The sequence below is a fragment of the Vipera berus genome, assembly GCF_964194415.1.
Source record: "Vipera berus genome assembly, chromosome: 3".
NCBI lineage: Eukaryota > Metazoa > Chordata > Lepidosauria > Squamata > Viperidae > Vipera > Vipera berus.
The window spans coordinates 82,741,537-82,764,861 of record NC_138204.1 but is presented as its reverse complement, the minus strand read 5'-3'; the positions used below and the strand labels follow the sequence as shown (position 1 = coordinate 82,764,861).

Here is a 23,325-nt window from a genome sequence, read left to right as displayed (position 1 = left end):
CTCAGTGCAAAATGTTCTCTCGCCCCTTTGCTTTTGTCCACAAAAGAGGTTCTTGTTGCCGTTTTGTCCCTGTTCGGGGCAATGAAGCTTTTTGAGTTGCAAAAGTGGGGTCGCAATGTTCAATAGTTGGGTAGGTAGAGATCCTGGAAAAGCTTTGAAAATCTACTGCTCTCCCACATTCTGAGACTCTTAGGCCAGCAAGCCGGAAATGATGGGTGACCTGGACAAGTTCAAGAACAAACGGCCATTGTTTAACAAGCAGGGAGCATCTCAAGAAAAAAAAAGCATTAGCTGGATAGAGCCACGAAGTAAGCTGAAGAAGAAATGTTACAAAGAGGAACAATGAAAAGACTTACCTTGATGAAGAAGTAGCAGTATAGAAAATGTAATGATTCTTGGTTCATGAACTTTCCTTGCACTTGATCCCAATGACAATCACAGTAAAACTATTTCACAGAAAGTGGCCTCAAAGCTATTATTGTAATCTCTGGAACACTTTCAGATATTCTTGCATCTTCAAATAAGTACAACGTAATATAGGTTTTGGCTCAATTGCTCAATGAAATTACTCTTTTCTGTTAGATGGAAGAAATAATTTTTGCTCAGGTCAACTTTTCTAGCAAACAAAAGGTTAAGTGGGAACAACTGTTTTTTCTGGAAAACGTGAGCCTCTGGACACACCTGTGTGTAAAAATTTTGGACACCTGCAATCTCCTTACTCTATTTGCCTGAGAAGGAGGTAAAAATAAAGAATTGGAAGGGAGAAACTAGGCTCACTCTATTGCAGCATTAGGAAAAACAGCTACAGACGGATAAAAGGGTCCATAACTGTGAAAAGCATATAAGCTGAATAACAAGTAATGTCTCCAATACCCAAAAAACTATCCATGATAGGAATTTAATTATGTATGTATATATGTAGCCCACCCGTAAAGGATTTGAAGCGTGAACATATAAATTATCCATGAATTTGGGCTAACCTTTTGCTGTTATTAGCAACAAATTAGCACTTGACCTGGAATTAACACTGTAAGCTGTCGGTCAGTTGTTTTATTATAATACCCTGTGAATTGGATGTGTAAATTGGCCATTTAGCAGGTCAGGCAAATAAAACATAAATCTCTGTGTAAAATAGCATGAGCTTCAATTACTCCCTTTGATTTACTCCCTTCAGTTGAAATTAATTATACAAGTAGGATTTTTAAAACATTTGAGAAGCAGATAATTGAGCATCCCTTTAAGTCCGTAAGCAGCTTTTGCATGCCACACGGTTTCTTTTAATCACCTTAAACAGCATTTTATATTACTATAGGGCAGGTTCCATTATTTGAGCTTTATACCAGGTAGTAACAATGTGAAGGATATACTTCTGATAGTTCTATTAGCCAGCTGAACTCACAAATTAGGTTCTCTCCCAGATTGACAGCTATCTCTATCATTATTGCCAAATTGGTTAGGTGAAAAAATCTTTTACCTTTCTTTATCTAAATGACTAGTTTGCCATGTCTTTTTAAAAATTAAATATTGTCAGCCTCCAAAAACCAAGAAAGACATATTGTGATTCTTCCAAGCAGATTTCTTTACTATTTCTTACCTATAGACAGAATCTTGCCATACTAAAGCAAACTACCCTGCCCATAAGGAATAGTCCTTGACTTACAACAGTTCACTTAGTGACCATTTGAAGTTGTAATGGCACCGGGAAAAGTGAGTTATGACCATTTTCATTCTTATAACCACTGCATCCCCAGTCATGTTATTTACAGATGTCACATTTATGACAGTTGCAGTATCCCAGGGCCATGTGATCCCCTTTAGCGACCTTCTGACAAGCAAAGTCAATGGGGAAACCAGATTCACTTAACAACTGTGTTATTAATTTAACAACTGCAGTGATTCGCTTAACAGATGTGGGAAGAAAAGGCGGAAAATGGGGCAAAACTCACTTAACAACTTTCTCATTGAACAACATAAATTTTGGGCTCAGTTGTGGCCATAGGTTGAGGACTACCTGTACATTGGGAACTCTTAAAGAAGAGTCGTCTTCACCCTCTTTTCCTCACACAGTTTCTGAACTGAATTGTCTCGTTTCTGTGGAATGCACCCCCTTCCTCCTGGGAATCCGGATTAACATTCCGTCATACGGTAATTATGAAACTGAATTCAAGAAGACAAAGGAAACAAGAGTCTCACTCTTTTCACTGTAGGGACTACAGCTTCTCGTTGGCTATCTCCACAGCCAATTCCTGCATCAGTTCTCAGTCACTGCCAGGAGGGTGGTGGCCTGATTTGGGTGTGGGCCAGTCTTTTTATTTATTTATTTATTTATTAATGGGATTTATATCCCGCCCTATCTCCCGAAGGACTCAGGGCGGCTAACAACAATAACATATAATAAGTACAGAATTTAAGATAAAAATAAAATTAAAATCATCTGGTGCAATAAATTAAAATTAAAAATTAAAAATAAATTAAAAATTGTAAATATAATTAAAATGCCTGTCAGTCTAGGTCGGCCTGGTGGAACAGGAGTGTTTTGAGGCCGCGGCGAAAGGATTGGAGGTTTTGGGCCATCCGAAGCTCAGGGGGGAGCTGATTCCATAGGGCTGGCGCTCCCACAGAGAAGGCCCTCCCCCTGGGGGTCGCCAGCCGACATTATCTAGCCGACGGTACCCTGAGGAGGCCTTCTCTGTGTGAGCGTACTGGGCGATGGGAATTCGTTCCCGGCAGCAGATGGTCCTGCAAGTATCCCGGGCCTAAGCCATGTAGGGCTTTAAAGGTAAGTACCAGCACCTTAAATCTCACCCAGAGGGCAACCGGTAGCCAATGCAGCTCACGCAGGAGGGGTGTAATATGGGAGTATCAGGGTGCTCCCATCACTACCCGTGCAGCTGCACTCTGCACCAGCTGAAGCCTCTGGGTGGTCTTCAAGGGCAGCCCCATGTAGAGAGCATTACAGTAGTCTATACAGGAGGTAAGAGATTTAGGCAAGAGATTTCTCCTCTCCTTTTCACGATGTTGCTAGCCAGTTGAGGAAGACGTCCATCCATCGGGGTCCAGGACAATGTTTGGGCTCAGCCAATCTTCTTTAGGCTGGTTTGTCTATACTTCCTCCAACACTCCATTTGGGTCTCTTCCAAATTAAAATTGTGCTAAATAAACATATGGAAAGATTACAGAGCAGAAAGGCCCAGGGAGGAAAATGGCAGTCTCCACCTTGATTGCAAGGGGGTCCTGCAGAGCAGCAGAACTGAAGCTAACAAGATGCCGGCCAGCACTTTGACTTTAAGGGGAAGAAAATGAAAACTGACAAACAAGCAACAATGCCACTGACAAAGGCCACCAAATATTCCTCCAACCTGTATCTGATTAACCCACAACAAGCTAGCTGCTCTCAGCTACCAGATGGAAGATGCTGGAATAAAAGGGTAAAATGATACTGTTGTGTGTCTTTCTCTTGGGCTGGAGACGAGACAAAGGCTACCTAATGGAGAAAGCGAACATTATTCTCAGAGTATGATTGAGACACCATCAAGTGCAAATAGAGGGAAGGCTCTGCATCTACTTTGCTTCCTTGTCCCAATGTTAAGACACATTATTAAAATGTACTTTAGCTACTGACATGCCATCAGTCAAGGCTTTCAATAGAAAAAGTGACATCAGAGAAGAAATAACAGTGATAAATGCTCTAAAGCTTCACATTTAAGAGAACCAACTTTATTCAGTTTTCCCTCCCTACAGTTAATTCTCTTCTGTTCCAGATTGGCCTAGGTCAGGGGTAGGCAACTTCGGCTCTTTTATGACTCATGGGAGTTGAAGTCCATGAGTCATAAAAGAGCCGAGGTTGCCTACCCCTGGCCTAGGTCCATTAAAAGACAATTCTTTCACACTATCCAGTTATCAAATCAAATCTTTATAGCATGCATGGACCAGCATATTCGGTTGTCTGGTGGAATTACCATTCTATAACACTTTTGCTGCATTTGAAGTGAATTTAGCTCTGTATAAAAATGCAGAAAGGGAGGTTCAAAGGAAAATAATGGTTGCATTTGCTTAAGAATGATCCATACAATCCAGAATGACAATTTTCAAAACAGCAGCTATGTGATCACATATTAACTATATACAAATGCCATTCTTACATTTAGCTCTTCTTTTTTCCTAAAATCTCAATTACGGAAACTCTTTATATGGAGTCATTATTTCATGAAAATAACAAAGAACCTAACTGCATATATGACAAATTTTGACATCTCCAGTAAAGCAATATATTTGTGAAGCATTCAAGACTGCCCAACTTGCAATCTTAATCAAAAAGCAAGCGGACAAGTTTTGATATGACTCTGAAGTCAGGCATGCTAGTCTCCATGATAGAAATCATAAAATGGAGTGAAGATGACTACAGACACTCAACTTAGATTCCACCACAACATGGTGATGGTTTCAAATTGTCAAGACTGATGGGGATAAAGAAGCAAACAACAGTTCAGATTGACAGGAACTATAATAGGTTTGGAAGGTACCAAGTTAAGAAAGCTGTTCTCGACCTTTCAGAAGATAAGATACCAGTGGCATCAGGTTGCAACTTAATTACAACTTAAAAAATCTTTGCATTATCTTTCCATTCTATTTCAATCAGATCCCCTATTTACCTTCATAACACGGAACTCGTTATAAAATTGCAGTTATATTTGATGGAGGAAAAGGAAGAATCTGATGGGACTGACAAGACCCCGATCACCAGTAATGAATTCCAGATTGTTTCTATGCATTAAGATGTAGTAGAATTACCATCACGTTGAACCAATTCTAACACTGCTCAATAATATGAAGAAAAACCGATTCAGACTAAATGAATATAATTTTGCTGTCATATTTAAATAATTGATTATATGCAGATATATGTAATATGATGGTGACTTCTTTGATATCATTTCCCGATATAGGTAGCATTTGGAAAAGTCACCAGTTCAGAGCAAGTATATTTTTAAAGTATATTTAGATAATATGACTTTGCACAAAAATAGTTATAGAATGAAGTAAAATAGTCAATTTCCCTAAGCTTATTTCATGATTACACATCAGTTTAAAATTACATATTTAAAATGTTACAGATTTTTTAAAACTCTTAACTTAAAGGCACTTGCTATTTGAATAAAAAAGATGTTGCTTGCGATATGCAATACAGTATTTTGAATGACAAAAGCTTTGTATACAACTTTGTATACATTTTAAAACAAGCTTGAACTCCTTTGACCACTTGATTTGAAGAAACCCTAACGGAGATTGTGAGATTTCTCCAGAGAAAATGGCCAAGATCCTGCAGCCGTTTTGAACTATTTCTCTGATGAAAGTAGATCTTGTGGGCAATTCATGTAAGGTATACAGTATATATACTATATGCACAATGGATCATAGACCCAAGCCTCTTCTGGCCCTCACTCTGCAAATATAAAACACATATGATGATGATGATAACTTTATTGTCACTTTGAATGTACACCAATCGGCATACATCAAAATGAAATTTCGTTGCATACAGCTCTCAAAGGGTCACCACCTCCGATATATACTCCTTGTTCGGGGCCTGCTCAAATTTCACATTGTCCATTTTAGTCTCTAGGGAGTGAACGATGGCAAACAGGACAGATGGAAATGGGGCTCCATGTGGATTAGCCCTCAAGTTAGCTTGTATTCTGACAACCTCGCCTTCTTTCCTTTTTCTGATGCTGACTCTTCCACCCTTTCCTTAAAGAGGCCTTGCTTCTTTTCGCCCCTGGAGCACGCTGCTGCCGCCACCACCAACTCCTCCAAAAGCCTCTCTCTCTTCCTCTGGGCCTGCCGACAGCCTCATCCAGTTCCTTCGCTCCATAAGCTGCAGGTCCTCTCCTCCTCTGGAAACAGCCCTGATTTGCAGTAGAATCCATCACTAGGCCAGCAGTCAGATCTTGCTGCTGGTAGAACAAATTCAAACAGCGCCAACGACTTTTAACGGTCTCACCAACAGTTCCAAAACAACTAGAAACTCGCCATGCCAGCAAAGATTGTCGGTCGTATGTCATATGTTACCTTAGTTCCACCATGTTGCTCAAACACATTAAAATCTTCCTGATCATGTGGCCTATAGCCTTTACTATCCCTCCCAAAACTATTCACCTTCAAGAGCCAATGCAGCCGCAGCCATTCCAGGCGCCGCCATCTTAGAACTAACACATATCTCAGCATAAATGCCCAAATTTTACAATCTCTTCAGTAATATATAACATTGGAAGCATGAAAGAAATTGCAATTATGGATATCCACAGATGAGTGTGTATGTGTGTATCTATATATTTATATCTATTTATCTATATATATCCTTTCATCTTATTAGTCTGTATAGGAATAGTACATACAACTCTGACATCCTTTCAGCAGATGTTATATTTTGTGTAATTACAGAAATAGCACCCTCCAGATATAAGTGATAAACCATGCCCTTGCAGTAAAAGTAGACCTCCACCAGATTGTAAGGTTAGGCTGTATCGGTCTCCTCTTCAGTGTAAGACAAGCCTTCAATTCTACAATAGATCTTTACAGAAAGTCAGTCACTAGTTATACTGACAGCTTAAAATAGTTTGTTTATTAGCAACATCAGCACTTTGGTTTATAGAATAGATTTAAGACTCTGAAAAGAACATTTCTCCTCTTCATGTCCTGGAATATCTCAGCAATGTAGAGAATGGACTGCTTGTAAAACTCTTTTAGCTTGGGATTTTTACTTCAGCCCTTGACTTGTTTATACTTTTAAGCAAAGAATGAAGATGAGAAACAAATCAGAGCGTGAGATGCAGTTGGCAGGGTCTGAATTCCAGGCTGCATTTCCCATCTTAGCATAAGGATTTGCCTTAACATTAATGCTGTTTTCCTTTAAGTGGAGGTTTATCATTTAATAGCATCTAGGACTGGCATTCCCAGCTTCGTACAAAAACACTAGGAAATACTGCATAGCCTGTCCTATTAGTTGAAGTTCTAAGAGAACTGCATTTAAGAGTCTCTAGCAAGAATCTTCATTTTCACCCAACATCACTTTCAAGGTTCATGACAGTTAAGCCACTATAAAACTGAGAATTGCTTGTAATATAGACAGGTCCTCTGGAGGGAAAAAACTCCGCAAGACTGTTGCTGAAAGATTAAGAGACATTCTGTTGGCAGGGGTTGTTTCTGTTTTACAACGATGAGATCATGTCTGAACTGAGCAATGTAACCCTAAAGAGCCCCAAAGAAGGCTCGAATAATTCAGTGGTTCCGATTCCAACATAAATGTGTGCAGGATTGAGCTTTGCCACATGAACAAACATACATGACCAGCACATCTGGAAAGTATCAGCAGTGTGTGTGTGTGTGTGCACGCACACACACACACACACACACAATGGAAGAGGGCTTCAGTCCTCCGCCTCTGATGGCTATTATACTGAACACCACTCCAGGAAAAGAACATGGGCGTTGACAAGTCTGACTCACGAGGCTTCCTTCTTTTAAGAGAAAGACCACGTGGAATTGCAACTATTGGAAGCTATTTTAACTAAATAGCTAGTTTTATGAACATTTTATTTTTTGTTATAGACCAGGTGTTTAGTTTGGTTAATCTACCTGGGGAGACAAATGTCATCACATCTGCTAGCAGCTAGACACTCGGCAAACACTATTTGTAATATTTTCAAGTTGTGAAGGTGCTTGTTAAATAGTGGGAGCAGAAACCTTGTCGTGGACTCTGTGGGATGTGAGAAAGAGAGTAAAATCAAGTCCACTCCATACTTAGTTTAGATATGCAAGTGGTCCTCACTTAATGTCCATTTGTTCAGTAATCATTTGAAGTTACGACAGCTTTGAACAAAGAGATTGTTGACCGTCATACATGCTGCACCATGCCCCACTCCTGTATGGGCAGGGAGCTTCTTTTGTCCCAGTTCAGCTGGGGCTTTTTCACCTGCAGACTCCGTTCATGTCCTGCCCAGGGCCTCTACTTGCTTAACAGCCAGGGCCTAAATCTGTGCCCCAACTTGGGCCTCTATTCCTGCCCACCCAGAATCTCTTTCTGCCCTGCCCAGGGCCTCTAGCTGGGTTCTTGTTTCATGTTAGGCTTCTTTTACAAAACAACTTTTGGCCATGATGGAAAAGGAGAGAAGGGTGTGTAAATCTGAGCCTATTATTATTTTTTCCCATTACAATAAACTAAGACTTACTATGATGCTTGATTGCAATCACAAGCAATTAGTTGTGGACACCTTGTAGCCTCAAAGCATACCTCTAAAACTAATCCACCTAGCATTTTAATGATAGATGTTCAAGGGCAAGTTGCATCTGTAATGACTACGTTCAGGGAAGACTTCATATTCTCTACAATGCAGGGCTATGTTTAAGCAAGTATTCCATTTTCTTTGTAACATACTGGAAATAAATCCTTCTGAACTGAATTATTTCTTTCCAGCCAAGCATGAATAGTTTTGTAAGGCTAAAAATTCCTTATTTCGTGACTTGCATGACTTTGTTTACTACCGTAATAATTGATTTGCATGCTACATTTTCATGGAAAATCAAGTCCAAAACATTTCACAACCACACATTTGTCACTTCACGGGAATCTAGGATGTTGTACTTTCTTAAAAGTGAGGGAAGCAGAGGAAATAATTAATATGATTTTTAACACTCCCAAATTCCTATAAAAATCTTTGTGGGAAACCGTGACTGAGAAAAAAAACCCTTATTAAAATTTGATCTTTCCCTCCTCTGTAATTATAATTATGATGTAGATGCAACCTTAGATGATTATGAAGGTATTCATGATAGAAAGATTGGAAACTGCTTTGTGCAGTCATATCTGTTTTCAATCTACAAAGATTTACTAATGTAGATTTAGGAATCAGTTAACATATAAAAGGAGATATGAAAGAAAGATTTGTAGTGTCAGAACATAATCTCCAGACTCATGTTCTGATTATAACTAAGAATACTAAATATGGAGTCAAGAGACTCAAAAGAAATTTAAATAAAACTGTATTCTAGCTAAAGTGCGATTTTAATTCAATCTTCTAAAGCAGGGGTCTTCAAACTTGGCCCTTTTATGACTTGAGGACTTCAACTCCCAGAATTCCTCAACCAAGCACACTAGCTGAGGAATTCTGGGAGTTGAAGTCCACAAGTCATAAAACAGCCAAGTTTGAAGACCCCTGTTCTAAAGAATAAGTTCTATTGCCAGCAATAGCAGCATAGGTTTTAAGAGCACAGAATGGTCATCAGTGAAGAAGTATATTTTATCAATGATAGATTATTTTACTGTTTTGCTATAAAGAAGTCCCAAGGACAGGGCAATCTGACTTGCAGAAGCCACAATTACCTGCAACTAGGAAATAAACAAGATAAAGAACACTTTTGCAATCTTAAAGCATTTAGGTGATTTTTAAAAAGCAGAATAGAAAGAATCACAGTTGCTACAGCAACCATAAATTATTCTACTTAAATATGTTACCTAGATTATTTATTTTTAAAGATGATGATCTTCATATGACCTAGGGCAGGGGTGTCAAACTCAATTTCATTGAGGGCCACATCAGCATTGTGGTTGCCCTCAGGGGGCTAGGTGGGTATAGCCTGGGTGGGCGTGGCCTACTGGGTGGGCATGGCATAGGTGTGTATGGCCTAATGGGTGAGCATGGCCAACTCTACATTGTTCGCATCAAGGGTGCCTATGGGGGCCTGGGCAGGAGTGGGACAGATCTGAGGGTCTCTGGGCCAGGGCCAAGGCAGTGGGGGGCCGTTCCCTCACTGTTTCCAGGATGGCTTCGCGGGCCACATGAAACCACTTCGGGGGCTAGATCTGGCCCCCGGGCCTTGTGTTTGACATGTCTGACCTAGGGCATTTTTTAAGGCAGATGTCAGCAATTTGATCTCAACAAAGCAGAGTAAAAAGTAGGAACATACAAGGCTATAATTTAAAAAAAATGTAAACATGAAAATGGGAGGGGTAGAAAAAGAAAACTTACGGTATATAAATATAGTTTATACGTAATACATATATTCCAAAATGATCCATATATAAAATGTCAAAATACGTCAAAATACAAGACTTGAAGGCATATTATATACGAGGCATTTGGCAGAAAGTTTGTACTAAGTACTGAAAGTATTATTCAGCCTTCATCTGTTCTCTAACATCCAAAGGCAGAGTTTCAAATAAGGTATCTTCAACCACAAGTCCACTCTTTTTAAGAGCTCTGCAGTCACCAAGTTCATGGGGAAGAAACTCCAGGTGATTTCCTTTAATGTCCAAGTAGGATAGCAACACTAGATTTCCAATTTTAGGTGAAAGAATAGACAAGTTGTTTTTCCCAATCTTCAGCGTCTTGATTTTTTTGCAAAAGTATAACTCATCTGGCACACCCTCTACTTTGTTGCAAGAAATTGAAAAATACTGTAAACTTTGTAGAACCCCAATTTCAGGGGGGATGAATCGTATGTCATTGTTAGATAAGTCTAAATATCTAATTTTGTTCAATAGGAAAAGGTGGGATGGGAGAACCTCTATCTTGTTGTGACTAAAAGAAAGCCGTTCTAGGCTAGTGAGCTTCTTTATGTGCTCAGGGATATAGGTTATACTGTTGTGCCATAACTTTAAGATTGTAAGTTTTCTAAGGTGTTGAAAGCTAACAATTTCCTCTATAGATTTCAGATTGTTTTCCTTAAGATCTAGCTCCTGGAGAGTGTTAAGGCTGAAAACAGCATGAGGAATGCGCTCTAGATCACAGTGCACTAACTCTAATTCTGTCAAGTTGACCATTTTTTTCAGGTTGTTGAGCATTACTAGCTTAGTGCCATCATTATGAATGCACATCTTCTGAAGGTGACTTGAAACATCGACTACAGACTGTGGGATTTTGGACAGGTTGCTTTTAATGTGCAGAACTTTAAGGTTCTTAAGCTCTCGAAAAGACTCCAAAGTTATATTTTTGGAAATATCATGGCATAAGGAACCAATTAAGCTCAATTCTTCTAAATTTCTGAGCCCATACATCCAAGGTGGAAGTTCTCTGAAGTCATCAAACTTGACATTCAAGACTTTCAGGTTTTCTTTTAGAAATGCCAAGGCTGCACTGTGGATCTTTGCAGAACATTGGTATAGGGAGAGCTCTTGGAGATTGTCAAGTTGCACAATGGTAGCTGGTATCATGACATTATTAATAATTTCAAGTTTCAAGGACTGAAGCTCTGTAATTTCAAAGACTGTGTCAGGAAGTCCAGACAGCATAAACAGTTGCAGTTCCAAACAGTTACGGGCATTCATTTGCAATCTTTGCCTGAGTTTATCGGCAGTCCACTCATTGTTTAAATTCAGCTGCTTCAGTTTGTTTTCACTGACCTCTGAAAGAAACACAGCAAATCTTTTCGAATAAAGAGGATCATACTGGTCGATCATGTGGAGCATGAAAGCAAAGTCATTCCGGACATCTGGGATATCATCAATTCCAGTCTCTTGCCGGACATATTCAAAAGAATATTCTTTCAGAGAGCGGTAAAACAGCCAGTACAAAGTGTAAAGGCACGTCAGTCCATAAATACTCACAAAGCATAAGTAGCAGAATGAGAGTTTAGAAAAAAGATGTGCCATTGTGTGATTGCAAGAAAAGTGCTTATATCCTGTCATGTCTTGAATGTCAACATTGCAATCTACTGTAAACTGAACTTTTGAAACAAGTGCACTGTTATATGCAATAATAATAAGAAACTTGATCACTTTCAGCACCGTCTGGCGAACATACATAGCATGCAGTAGGTCACTTTCCTCAACATGGAGACGGAATTTCTTCACCTTCTCAAATAATGCTTTAGCTTGCTCTCCTTCTTTTTTATCCAAAGCCCCCGGAGTTCCTTTATCCACAATGAATTTTTCAGATACGGATTTTAAAGACTGTGTCCTGACCAAATTGCCTTCTGTGCTAGGCTGGACCATGTTTGACCTGCTGATGTTGTTCTTCCGGTTGTCCTTCTCCTCAGAGTCTTCTCCAGATACCTCTGACAAAGCCCTTGTGGTCCAAGGCGAGTCAAAGCATTTCCCCAGAATGGAAATGAAATGTTCAATTTTTGAGCTGGACCCTGGGAATTTGAACCAAAAGTTGCTACACAGCATGAAGATCAACGTGTGTATAAGGACAAGGTATGGAAAGTACTTTGCATACCAATGCAAGGCACGTTCGTAGCACATTTGATTTATAAAGCTGTACTGCTGGAGGTCTAAGTCAGTCTTTAGGCCCTTCATTTCAACAGTGGCAGGAGGTGTGGATGGCTTGGGTGGAAGGAACTGAGCTGCACTGGGGTCCATATCTGACATATTAAGAAGGCGAGATACATTCTGAGAAGGCTGGACTCTTTTGGGAAGGCATATGATCCTATCCTGCATCACCTGAAATGCACACAAACAAAAATTGTATTTTGAGAATACATTTTGAGGCAAGTTTCTCTTTTAGTGAAGGAAGAAAAGGTCAGACGCCTACAGATTTTGAAATCTACAAAATTTCTATATTGGAATCTGAATCTTTCCAGCTCCCTAATCACCAGAAGCTCTGCAGACCTCAGTTATGTGTAAAAATCATAACCACAGTGCTATTATAATCTTCTGGCCACCAACATTTCAACATGACCACCTGTTTCAAAGGCTATTTATCCTTTTCACTTGGTCCTGGAACTAAATAACAATATGAACAAAGAAAATTCCAGCATTATAGATTTTATTGCATGTATATATTTGTTAGCCTATTCCATTCAGGGCAAGTTATAAATGTTTCCCCTCTCTTGCAATTTATATTGCTATCTGAAGTCTGCAAGTCTCCATTTCACCACAGACTGTGGGAAAAGAGACACATAAATATGGTGGCTTAAATACTGAAAGATATAGAGATAGAGATGAATCTTTTAGTAGATTTAGCAGATAATCAGAGTCTGAGGTTTCAGACTGGAAGCATGGATGGTTTCAAAGGCATAAGTTTTCAAGCCACGAGCAGAGAATCAATAAAAAGGTAAAGGTTCCCCCGCACATGTGTGCTAGTCGTTTCCACCTCTAGGGGCTGGTGCTCATTTCTGTTTCAAAGCCGAAGAGACAGCGCTTGTCCGAAGACATCTCCGTGGTCATGTGGCCGGCATGACTAGACACCAAAGGTGCACGGAACACTGTTACCTTCCCACCATAGCGGTCCCTATTTTTCTACTTGCATTTTTACGTGCTTTTGAACTGCTAGGTTGGCAGAAGCTGAGACGAGTAACGGGTGCTCACTCTGTTATGCGGCACTCGGGATTCAACCCGCCAAACTGCCGACCTTCTGATCGACAAGGTCAGCATCTTAACCCACTGAGCCACCACGTCCTCTAAATCTGGTTTTTCTTCCATGAATAATGTTTTAACTGTATTTCCAAGTGTATTTCCTAAAGCTGGATTCAATTTGCGAGGGCTAACTATTAGCATAAACCAGGGCCTTTCAAATATTCCATATTCCACTATATTCATGCAGAATAAAAATTCCAAACCAAGAGCCTCTGTATTTGGGTGGCATGAGTCGCTCAAAGGGTCCCTTTATAAAATCTAGCATTTTGAAAGGCACTCATGTTTACTTCCAACAGAAAAATTGGACACAGATGATTAAATCTTTACAATGAACAGCATCTTTGCTCCTTTCTCTTCTGTAGCTGCATCACTTCCCATCTGGGCATTCTGGCAGCCTGGGAGAAAAACGGCATGCAAACTATGTCCTGTAGTTGCTTAGCAACAAGGAAGCAAGTCACAGGGCCTTCTCTTTGCCATCAAAATGGCCAGATGGGTGTTCCGGACTGTTGTTATAGGTATCTCTTCAATTGCCAACAGGGGCATGTATATTTATTAAACCCTGCATTTATTTGAAGGAGAGCATGAAGCTAACTAACCCTGGCAGCTTAAGGGCGAGACCTCCTTAACTTCAGCAACAGGAATGGACTGCCTTATTCCCTGCCTTATAACCTGGTAGCTACTAAGGGCAGCTGCAATTGCACTTTGCTCTATTGCTCTGTGCCCTTCCAAACTTCATATTAAATGGGACAAATGGGTAGTCTTGCAGTGGGAAAGGACAAGTAACTATTCTCCATCAACCTACAGGAAATGTACAAGTCAAAAAGTCCATGTTGTGGCTTAAACGGTAAAAGTTCCAGGCTGTTGTGATTCAGGGTCAGCCTGTGGGTTCGGCAGTTGGGTCGGACGACTCAGAGGAGGAGGGGGGTGTTGAAGATCTTGCTGAGGGGGTTGAAGAACTTGCTGATGATAGCCCTCAGCCAGGCCCCTCCCACTTGGTCACCACGGAGACCCAGCTGTGTGAGCCTGACAGTGTGGATGAAGATGACCCACAGCTGGCCCTGTTCAAGGACGCCCGATGCAGGAGGCAGTCAATTAGGAGTAAACAGAGGAAGGCAATGGGGCTTCTCGGAAGGAGGCAGAGAGAAGCCACGCCCTGAACTCTATATAAGGGGAATGTCTGGGAGGGCTGGTTTGTTGAAGGCAACCGCTCGGATGGTTCATGTTTCTTAAAGCTCCTGTTTCTTGGTTCGTGTCTTGTTTGTTTTTGTAGCTATAAATTTGGCAGGCGTAATTCCAGCCTCTTGCCGGTTGTAAAGGGGTTGTCCCTGCCTTTTCTGCAGGGCCGGTAGCAGGCTGGTACAGAACACAGGCTAACAAAAGTTTGGCTTTAGCCCAGTGCTACCTCTGCAATCCAAAACACTGCCATATTTATCAAAAGGATCATTGTGAATTTAAGTTGACTTCCCCACCTCAAAAAGAAAGATGAAAAATTCTTTTGCTTCCAATATAATATTCTCAATGTAAGATGGTCCTCATATTTTAAAGGGAAAATATTAGAGTGGGGCAAGTCCTAGTTTTCTTTTCAGGTTACACAGACAACTACAATGCCCAATTACAGAATGTTTCAATGCATACAAGTATTTTAAAATTCTTTGTTGTGGACCCTAATACTCTGCAGAAAATTATTCTTTGTATTAAACAATTAGTCTCATGATTAGTAATAAGGATACTGGAAATGACTTATTGGTCTGAATTTCTGATCTGAATAATCACAGATTTGTGTCAGCTGAAGCAGCTGTTTGCAGACGTGGCAATGAGCAGGAGTATAAATTCACACATTTGCGTTCTTACTTGCTATTTTCCTTTTACTCATTTGCACACTCTAGCCTATTTACCTCAAGAGATTTACAAACCATAATGGGTGGATTCATCCAATTACAGAATCAAAACGAAGCAAGCCACATTGTCTTGATGTGAAGTACCATCAAGTATCATATGACACTATATGTGCAATGCTGTTGATGATTATGTATTTCCCTTGATATCTGTTAAGATTGTATCTGTAATTTGTATCTTGCCATGGTAGCCATGCCGAAACACAACAGAAGGCAAACCAGTGCATCCTCAGGTAAAGGAGCATGGTAGAGTGCTGTCAGACACAAGCAATAGAACTACTCATGAACAGTCTCAAATAAAAACTCGGGAATGGTCAGATAAGGCTTCAGGGATTTTGTGCTGCTTTCTGCAGTACAAGGACTCTCCCCCACTCTTAGCACCTCTTTCCAGTCTAGCTGGAGATTCCACAAGATCAGAAGAAGACATCTGGATCTCTAATCTAGGTAAAGTTAATTGGCATTAGGATCTTGCATTCAGAGTTTTTATTTAATAGTATTTCTATCAAATTCCACCCCTACTCTCTATACAGAATGGGACAACTTGCCACAGCCAACTCACTGTGGCCAACTCACCGCGGCCAATTTGCTGCAGGACAACTCGCCACGGCCAACTTGCTGTGGGATAACTTGCTGTGGGACAATTTAACAATTCCATTTAATTATTTAAAATAAATAAAAAAATATTTTAATCTCTGCCATTCACATTTCATTCTGTCCCTCCTTTTGCATCCTTTATTTAATGATTCTGTTCCACCATTTCTTTTGATATTAGCGTAACTCTTATCCTGTGGTGAGTTGGCCAGTGAGTTGGCCGTGGCAAACTGTTACAGACCCCTCTCTATATGCTTGTGGTTTCCACTACCTCCCACTCCCACAAATAATTTTGTTCACATCTGGGAAACAATTTACAGTTTATTTACATAAACTGACTGGGAAAAGCAGAAGTAGGAAGATTAGTTAGCACTAGGCCTCTGGCCAAGAATACAGGCCTTTAGAGTCAAGTATTTTGGTCTTGCATATAACTACTACTGACTGCCAATTGAAGAAAGACAGAATGTAGTATGTGTGGAAGGAAAGAGAGAATAAGATTAATGCCATATATAGCATTTGAATGCTATTTGTATCACAGAAATTAAAAAATTGTTATGTTCCAGAATTTTCTACTTTGTTTTTAATCCAAGGAAATGAATTCCAGTAAGAGAGAAAGAGGAAACACTCTGAAATATACGGAGAACTATATTTCAATATAAGGCAAAATTCACAGTCAGTGCAAAAAAGGCAAATTTATTATCTAGATGACTTTGTCTTTGCAGAACTTTACCTTCAAAAGACTATATTCTTTGCCTCTCAGAAAAGTATTTTAAATCTGGAAGAATTCAAGGATATTTGGCAACAATGCACTCAGAACTTTTAAGATTGCTACTATAACAGGTTTAAAACAGGAGACAGAAGGGAAAACAACCAAAAATCAGGCCACTTTGGATATTGATTTAAAAATGACAGGCTACAAGAAAGATATTGGCAAAACCGTTAAACAGGACAAATGAAACTGGGTGATCTTTTAATAGTTAAAAAAGACTCACAAATAATAGATCAGAAGAGTTATTTGGATATGTGGATTTCAACTTAGAAAAATGACTTGGACAATTTTTTATTGTGGATCTACAAAAGATGTGTTATATTTATAAAGGAGTTTGTGAGAAAAGATAAAGAGAGAATGAAAAGAAACCAGCTACTTAAGAAGAATAAAGATCAAGACTTTTAAAAGCAAAAAGAAGGCTCATAAAGCTGATTTTTACAATCAAGGATTTATATGTATGTATGCAGATTTTTTGTTATTTTTTAGAGTGAATATTTTTTAGAAGCTTGTTAAAATTGAAGCAAAATGTTGAGCTTGTGAAGGAGTTTCTGAGAGAAAATAGAAAAAAAGATAAATTAATTTGTGGGACAATATTTAAAAGAATTAAAGATTAAGTTTTTCAATATGTTGTTTTAATGGAATTTTTCTTAGGTTTGAATGACAAAGCTTTAAGGATTTCTTTGTAGAAATGAGATATGATATGGGAAGGGACTTTTGAGGTATTTTTAGAGAAAATTATGAATTACTGGGTTAATTAAAGGAAGAACTCTTTTAGGAAAGGAAAGGAAAGCAATTGTTTTACTTGTGTGTGTGTATGTGTGTGTGTCTGTATTAGTAACTGAATGGATTCTTGCTGATTGAATAATGAGGCTATATTATTTTTAATAGATAACAAATGAAATATGGGGTGAAGAGATTTTTGGCTTATCTTCATATCTGTTCCAATCTAAAGTGACTTATAAGTGGAATGTGTTTTTTCTTCATAAACTCCTACGTAATTGTTTTGTAAATCTTTTAATACAATCTTTTTCCTTCCTTCAAATTATTTTTTTTCTAATTCTTTAAAAATAAATTTAAATCAAGAACTTATGACCCCTCCCCTTCTCAAATTAGCACATACCGTACTAAGAGCATGAATCTTATTAGTTTTGATCTAAAGATTTAAATCAAAAGGAAGCTATCAGGGCCAAATAAAACTGTATTTAATGAAATTAAATTAAAACAAAAGTAAATATTTATTTACTACCTATGTATTCATTAAGTAACTTTTTTGTCATGCTGGATTTAATCATGTAACAATTTTTAGAGTTGTTGGGGTTGCATACAAAACCTGGAGCTGCAAACAACTCTAGGACCTCAAGCCATATACTTGAGAATCTTTTCCAATGTACTACAAAGGTGCTGGTGCAGTCTATGAGAGCACTCCATTTGGACACACACGTAACTGTGCCAAAGATTTGTTATATATAGAAGAACAAGCAGAGCTGGGGGGCAGAGTTAAACATGTCATCAGTTTAGAGTCCTTGTGTTGCCACAAAAGATCCAAGTCTACCTTCCTATGAATTGCACTGGCCCTTATGTAGTGCCAATTAGTGCTGATTGTTAGTTCACTAGATTATTGTGTATAGGCTTCAATAAATTGTTTATGTTGCAATCTACACAATGGTCCTGGTTCTTTGTGCTTGACTTGGATAGTACCAAGTTTATAAAGATCTATAATAATTTAAAACAGATATTAATCTGGAACTATTAGCTGTCAAGTGTAGAGTAGAAAATCAGACCTTACATTAATATGATAATTAAATAAAAAGATATTTGTTAAAGCAAGGAATCAGGACTATTTGTAAAGTTTCAACATAGATTTATTCAAATCTATACACGAGAGTCTAGTCAACTAACGGTTAGCACTAAATTGGTGCTAGATAAGGATTGAAGATGCTAAACAACATCTATAACTCCACCCCCACCAGCTCTGCCTGCTCTTCTCCTACATCATATTACTTAAATGACCACATGTGATCCTGGAGCCCACTACTCCAAAAGTTGACTAATACTACTGCAAATTGGTCTGCTATGTTACTTGAACAGATGAACAAATAATTCTAGTATCCATGATTTTAAATGTTTTTTTAACTGGCATTCAGAATCTGAGACACATCACAGTCCTGTTTCTATGCTATCATTAATTTTTAACTTGGAGTCCTGTTTATTTACCTGTAATGTGCAACCAAACACACCAACCATCAACATGGCAACAGAAAGATAGTCTGTAAATACATCCCACCATGGCTTCAAAACACGGAAGGCTGGCTGCTGTTCAGAGAACTGGCGGAATTCAGTGACAGGAATCATTGTTCTGAAATAGAACAAAAGGGGAAATGTGTGAAATGGTTACTTTTTTAATATGAAAAATATGCATTACTGTTTTATTCAGTGCAATCTTAACATATATACATAGAGTCACTCAGTCTAGACAACATTTTCTAAAACTTGGCATCTTCAGATGTGTGGATTTCAATTCCCCAAATTCTTAGCAGTGGTGATATTGGGGGATTCTGTGCATTGAACACTATACATAAAGAGAGAAGCCAGGGTAGAAGAGGTGATGAACTATGACAGTATTAATATTTCCCATTAGGGAATGATTGATTGCTCAATGTCTCTTAAGGAAGGAATTCATAATCATAATAGTAAAGTTGGAAGGGACCTTGGAGGTCATCTAGTCCAACCCCCTGCTCAGGCAGGAAACCCTACACCATTTCAGACAAATGGCTGTCCAGTCCCTTCTTTAAAACTTCCAGTGTTGGAGCATTCACAGCTTCTGGAGGTAGGTTGTTCCACTGGTTAATTGTTCTAACTGTCAGGAAGTTTCTCCTTAGTTCTAGGTTGCTTCTCTCCTTGATTAGTTTCCATCCGTTGCTTCTTGTCCTGCCTTCGGGCGCTTTGGAGAATAGCTTGACTCCCTCTTCTTTGCGGCAGCCCCTGAGACATCAGACTCTGCTTCAAACCTGGATGTTGTTTCCATGACTAGCTAATCAAATCAGGAATCAGAACATCTATATTCCAATCTGTCTCACTAGGCTTCTACCATCAACCTCTTCTACCCCTTACTTAACTTACAAATTCAAAATTCTGTTTTCACTCCACTGACCTGCCTGAAGTACCTCACTTCAGAATCAACTGCCAGCCCAACAGGGAAGACTTTGGTTGCAAGCCAAAAGTAGAAGTAATAAATGCTAGATAAGGATCAACCGCAAATTTATAGGCTAGTTGTTTTCTGCCAATTCAAAAATGAGTGAATAGTAATTTAAATCAGCATCGGGGAAAGTCCCAGACTCTTCTTGCCCACTGACAACAGCTATACGGGAAGAAGACAGATCAGGAACATACAGGACAATCAAATAAGTTAGAAAGGATGGGAGATTCTTGGAAATACAACTGATGACTGAGCAGGAGCAAAGGGAAAGGAGCCAAGATAATAAAAGCTTGGGACCCACTCATTAAATCACAATTTGAATAAGTCATAGCTGTCTGTGATCAGACAGAGAACTAAGTCTTAAATTATGTTTTTCAAACTTCAAATTTGCATCCTGAGCTGTTATTTTAAAATCTATCAGATAAATAAAATTTTATCTATTTGGTATAGATAAAATCTGGTCAAGCATTCTGACAGAATTAGCTATATAGAAGAACAGCAGGATCCTTTTATACTTCAAATGTTATTTCTGTCCCAATTAACTTGAATCTTCATAATTTTTTTTTCAAGATTACATTACACTGAACTCTCCAACTGAGAGGGTTTGTTGTCCTATGTTGTGCCATGTGTTTATGAAGTAGTTGTTTTGTTTCCCCAATGTACAGATCTGCACATGTCTCATTGCATTGTACTGCATATACCATGTTGCTTAGGTGGACAAGCTTCTGCCTTACTGTATTCTTGGGTTTAAAATGTGCACATACGTTGTGTTGGTTGAAGGTCCTCCTGAGCTTTTCAGACCAATGGGTGAGAAATCTGTACCAAACAGAAAATAATGTTTTTTAGCCAAAGGACTGAATTTTGCAGTAACACCAGAACAGCTACCAATTGTTGTTCTCCTCACAGCCACAGAGTTCAGCCATCAGGAACAATAAACTGACAGAACCAGAGGCAGAACAATTAAGGATGAAGGTATCTGCAGCCCTCGCCAGTGCCAAAACACCCTCTTCCAACCTCACAATTCAAGAAAGGAGATCAGTGACATCCCTAGGAAGATACCCAAACATCACCATCCTGCCAGCTGATAAAGATGCACAGTCATCCTGAACACAGATGACTACAAGGCCAAAGTGAAGAGTCTTCTGAAGGACACTGCTAAAGAGAGCCCACCAGCAGTTACAAGAAAAAGATCACTGATTTCTTGCAAGACGTACTGAAGGACAACGCAATCTACAAGCCACAATATTACTGTCTTTACCTTGGGGAAGCTACCCCATGCATATACGGATTCCCCAAAATTCACAAAGAGGGAGCTCCACTCAGACCAATCGTCAGCAGCATCAACTCTGTCACCAACAACACTGCAAAACATCTAAACACCTTATTAGCTCCTCTAGTTGGCAACACCACAAATTATATCAATAATTCACAGCACTTTGCCAGCAAGGTTTGGAAACTAAAACCGGACCGGGTTGAGACCATGGTTTCCTATGATGTGATTTCCCTCTTCACCTGCATTCCAGCAACTGAAACTGTCACGGTAGTGAAGAAACGACTGCTGCAAGATAGCACCTTTGGTGAACAGAACCAACCTCAACCCAGACCAAATATGTGCCATGCTGGACCCTCTGCCTGATCACTACCTATTTTAAATACAATGAAGGTTTCTACAGAGAAAAACACGACTGCATCATGGGTTCGTCTGTGTCCCCCATTGTGGCCAATCTCTACATGGAAGAGGTAGAAACCAAAGCCTTAAACTCTTTCACAGGAATTCCACCCACTCACTGGTATAGGTACATGGATGATATTTGGGTCAAGATCAAAACACAGGAATTGGAAGTGTTCAGCAAACATATCAGCTCTGTGGCCAGATACATCAAATTCACGTGGGGAAATGTTAAGGAAAAGTCTAGCCTTCCTAGACTGTGCAATACACATTAAGGAGAACAGAAGCCTTAACACTGAAGTGTAGAGAAAACCCATCCACACAAATCAATATTTACATTTTGATTCTCACCACCCACCGGAGCACAAAATGGGAATTATTAGAACCCTACACCATCGAGCTGAAGGCCTCCTACCAGCAAAGATGGGAAAGAAAAAGAACTAAAACGTATCAGGGAAGCCCTCAGAAAATGTGGCTATCCCAACTGGGCCTTCATCAAATCCCAAAAAAGCAGGAGCTCCTCCTTAACAGAAGAGAACAACAAACGAAATAATGTTGTCATTTCATACATTGCAGGACTACCTGAAAAGCTCAGGAGGATCTTCAGCCAACACAATATACGTGCGCACGTTAAACCCAAGATTACACTAAGGCAGAAGCTTGTCCACCCCAAGGATAAAACACCCAGAACATGGTATATGCAGTACAATGCAGTGAGACATGTGCAGATCTGTACATTTGGGAAACAAAACTACTTCATAAACGCATGGCACATCGTAGAAAAACAAACCCATCAGGACAAGATTCAGCAGTCCATCTGCATTTAAAAGACAAAAGCCACTGTTTTGAAGACAGCAAATTCCACATTTTGGACAGAGAGGACTGCTGGTTTGAAAGAGGGGTCAAGGAGGCCATTTAGGTCAAATTTGAACAACCGTATCTCCACTCTACAGCACAGCCATTTCAGCAGTTCCAAGAAGGCTTCACACCCATTTGCACCACTCAGGTTACCTTGACACAGATAAATTTCCAAGTGGCCTCGACCACTCTCTAAAAGAATGTAAATGACCAGCTGTCTGCAAAGGATATAAGTCCTTCCATTCCCCACCATCCAGTCAAGAGCTGAAGAAGCTTCTTTGATGAGAAGCGAAATGTCTTCAAAGAAAAACAAGAAAGTCCAGTTGCCTCTTGAAAAACCAGCTTTGAGACATTTATCTACTGCACACTGGCAATTCAGGAATTACTCCTGGATAAGGGTTTGAGGGAGGAAGTTGAGTTGCAGTTAAAAATTGATCAGGAAGAACATAGAATAAGAGACAGTGGTTGTATAAAAAAAATTCCAGCAATGGCACTAAATTCAAGTTAAACCCTATGCTTCCTCAGTTTGCTTCGAGCTAACTTGCATTATTAATAATTCCTATATATATGTTTTCTTGTTATGACCACAGTACAGCTACATAACTCATTCAGATGAGTCCAAGTTATCAGGCTCAGCAGTAACCTCAGGTCTCCAGACACTTAATCTTTAATTCGGCTTTCAGACACAACTTAGCTAGGCAAGTCTCTTTACTGCAGACAAGTACACAACCGCAATAGATGAATATATATATATATACTACAGTGCAAAGAAGTCAGAGGTCTATCTGTTCTCCAAATTTAAAATCTAGGATTACTTTTCAACCTTTCTGAAATGACAGGGTGCTTGATGGCTTTGAAAGATGGATGAGATATAAGAGCCAATTTGTCTAGCCCAGGGGTAGGCAACCTCGGCTCTTTTACGACTCATGGACTTCAACTCCCAGAATTCCCCAGTCAGCATAGCTGACTCAGGAGTTCTGGCAGTTGAAGTCC

At 39.4% G+C, this 23,325-nt stretch overlaps 1 protein-coding gene across 2 annotated transcripts in view; it reads right to left on the bottom strand.

Annotated features, from left to right (window-relative positions):
- Window positions 1-10,033: 10,033 nt before the first annotated feature.
- The window catches only part of LRRC8C (leucine rich repeat containing 8 VRAC subunit C), a 37,966-nt gene continuing 24,674 nt past the window's right edge, over window positions 10,034-23,325 (bottom strand). The window contains exons 2-4 of one of the 2 annotated variants that reach the window (XM_081326081.1): window positions 20,570-20,621; window positions 18,824-18,965; window positions 10,034-12,439 (exon numbers count right to left, since the gene is read on the bottom strand). In XM_081326081.1, the coding sequence (XP_081182207.1) occupies window positions 10,169-12,439; window positions 18,824-18,961 (2,409 nt within the window). In that variant the 5' untranslated portion in view covers window positions 18,962-18,965; window positions 20,570-20,621 and the 3' untranslated portion in view covers window positions 10,034-10,168. The remainder of the gene's footprint in view (window positions 12,440-18,823; window positions 18,966-20,569; window positions 20,622-23,325) is intronic. The other variant, XM_081326082.1, reaches the window with a different exon arrangement.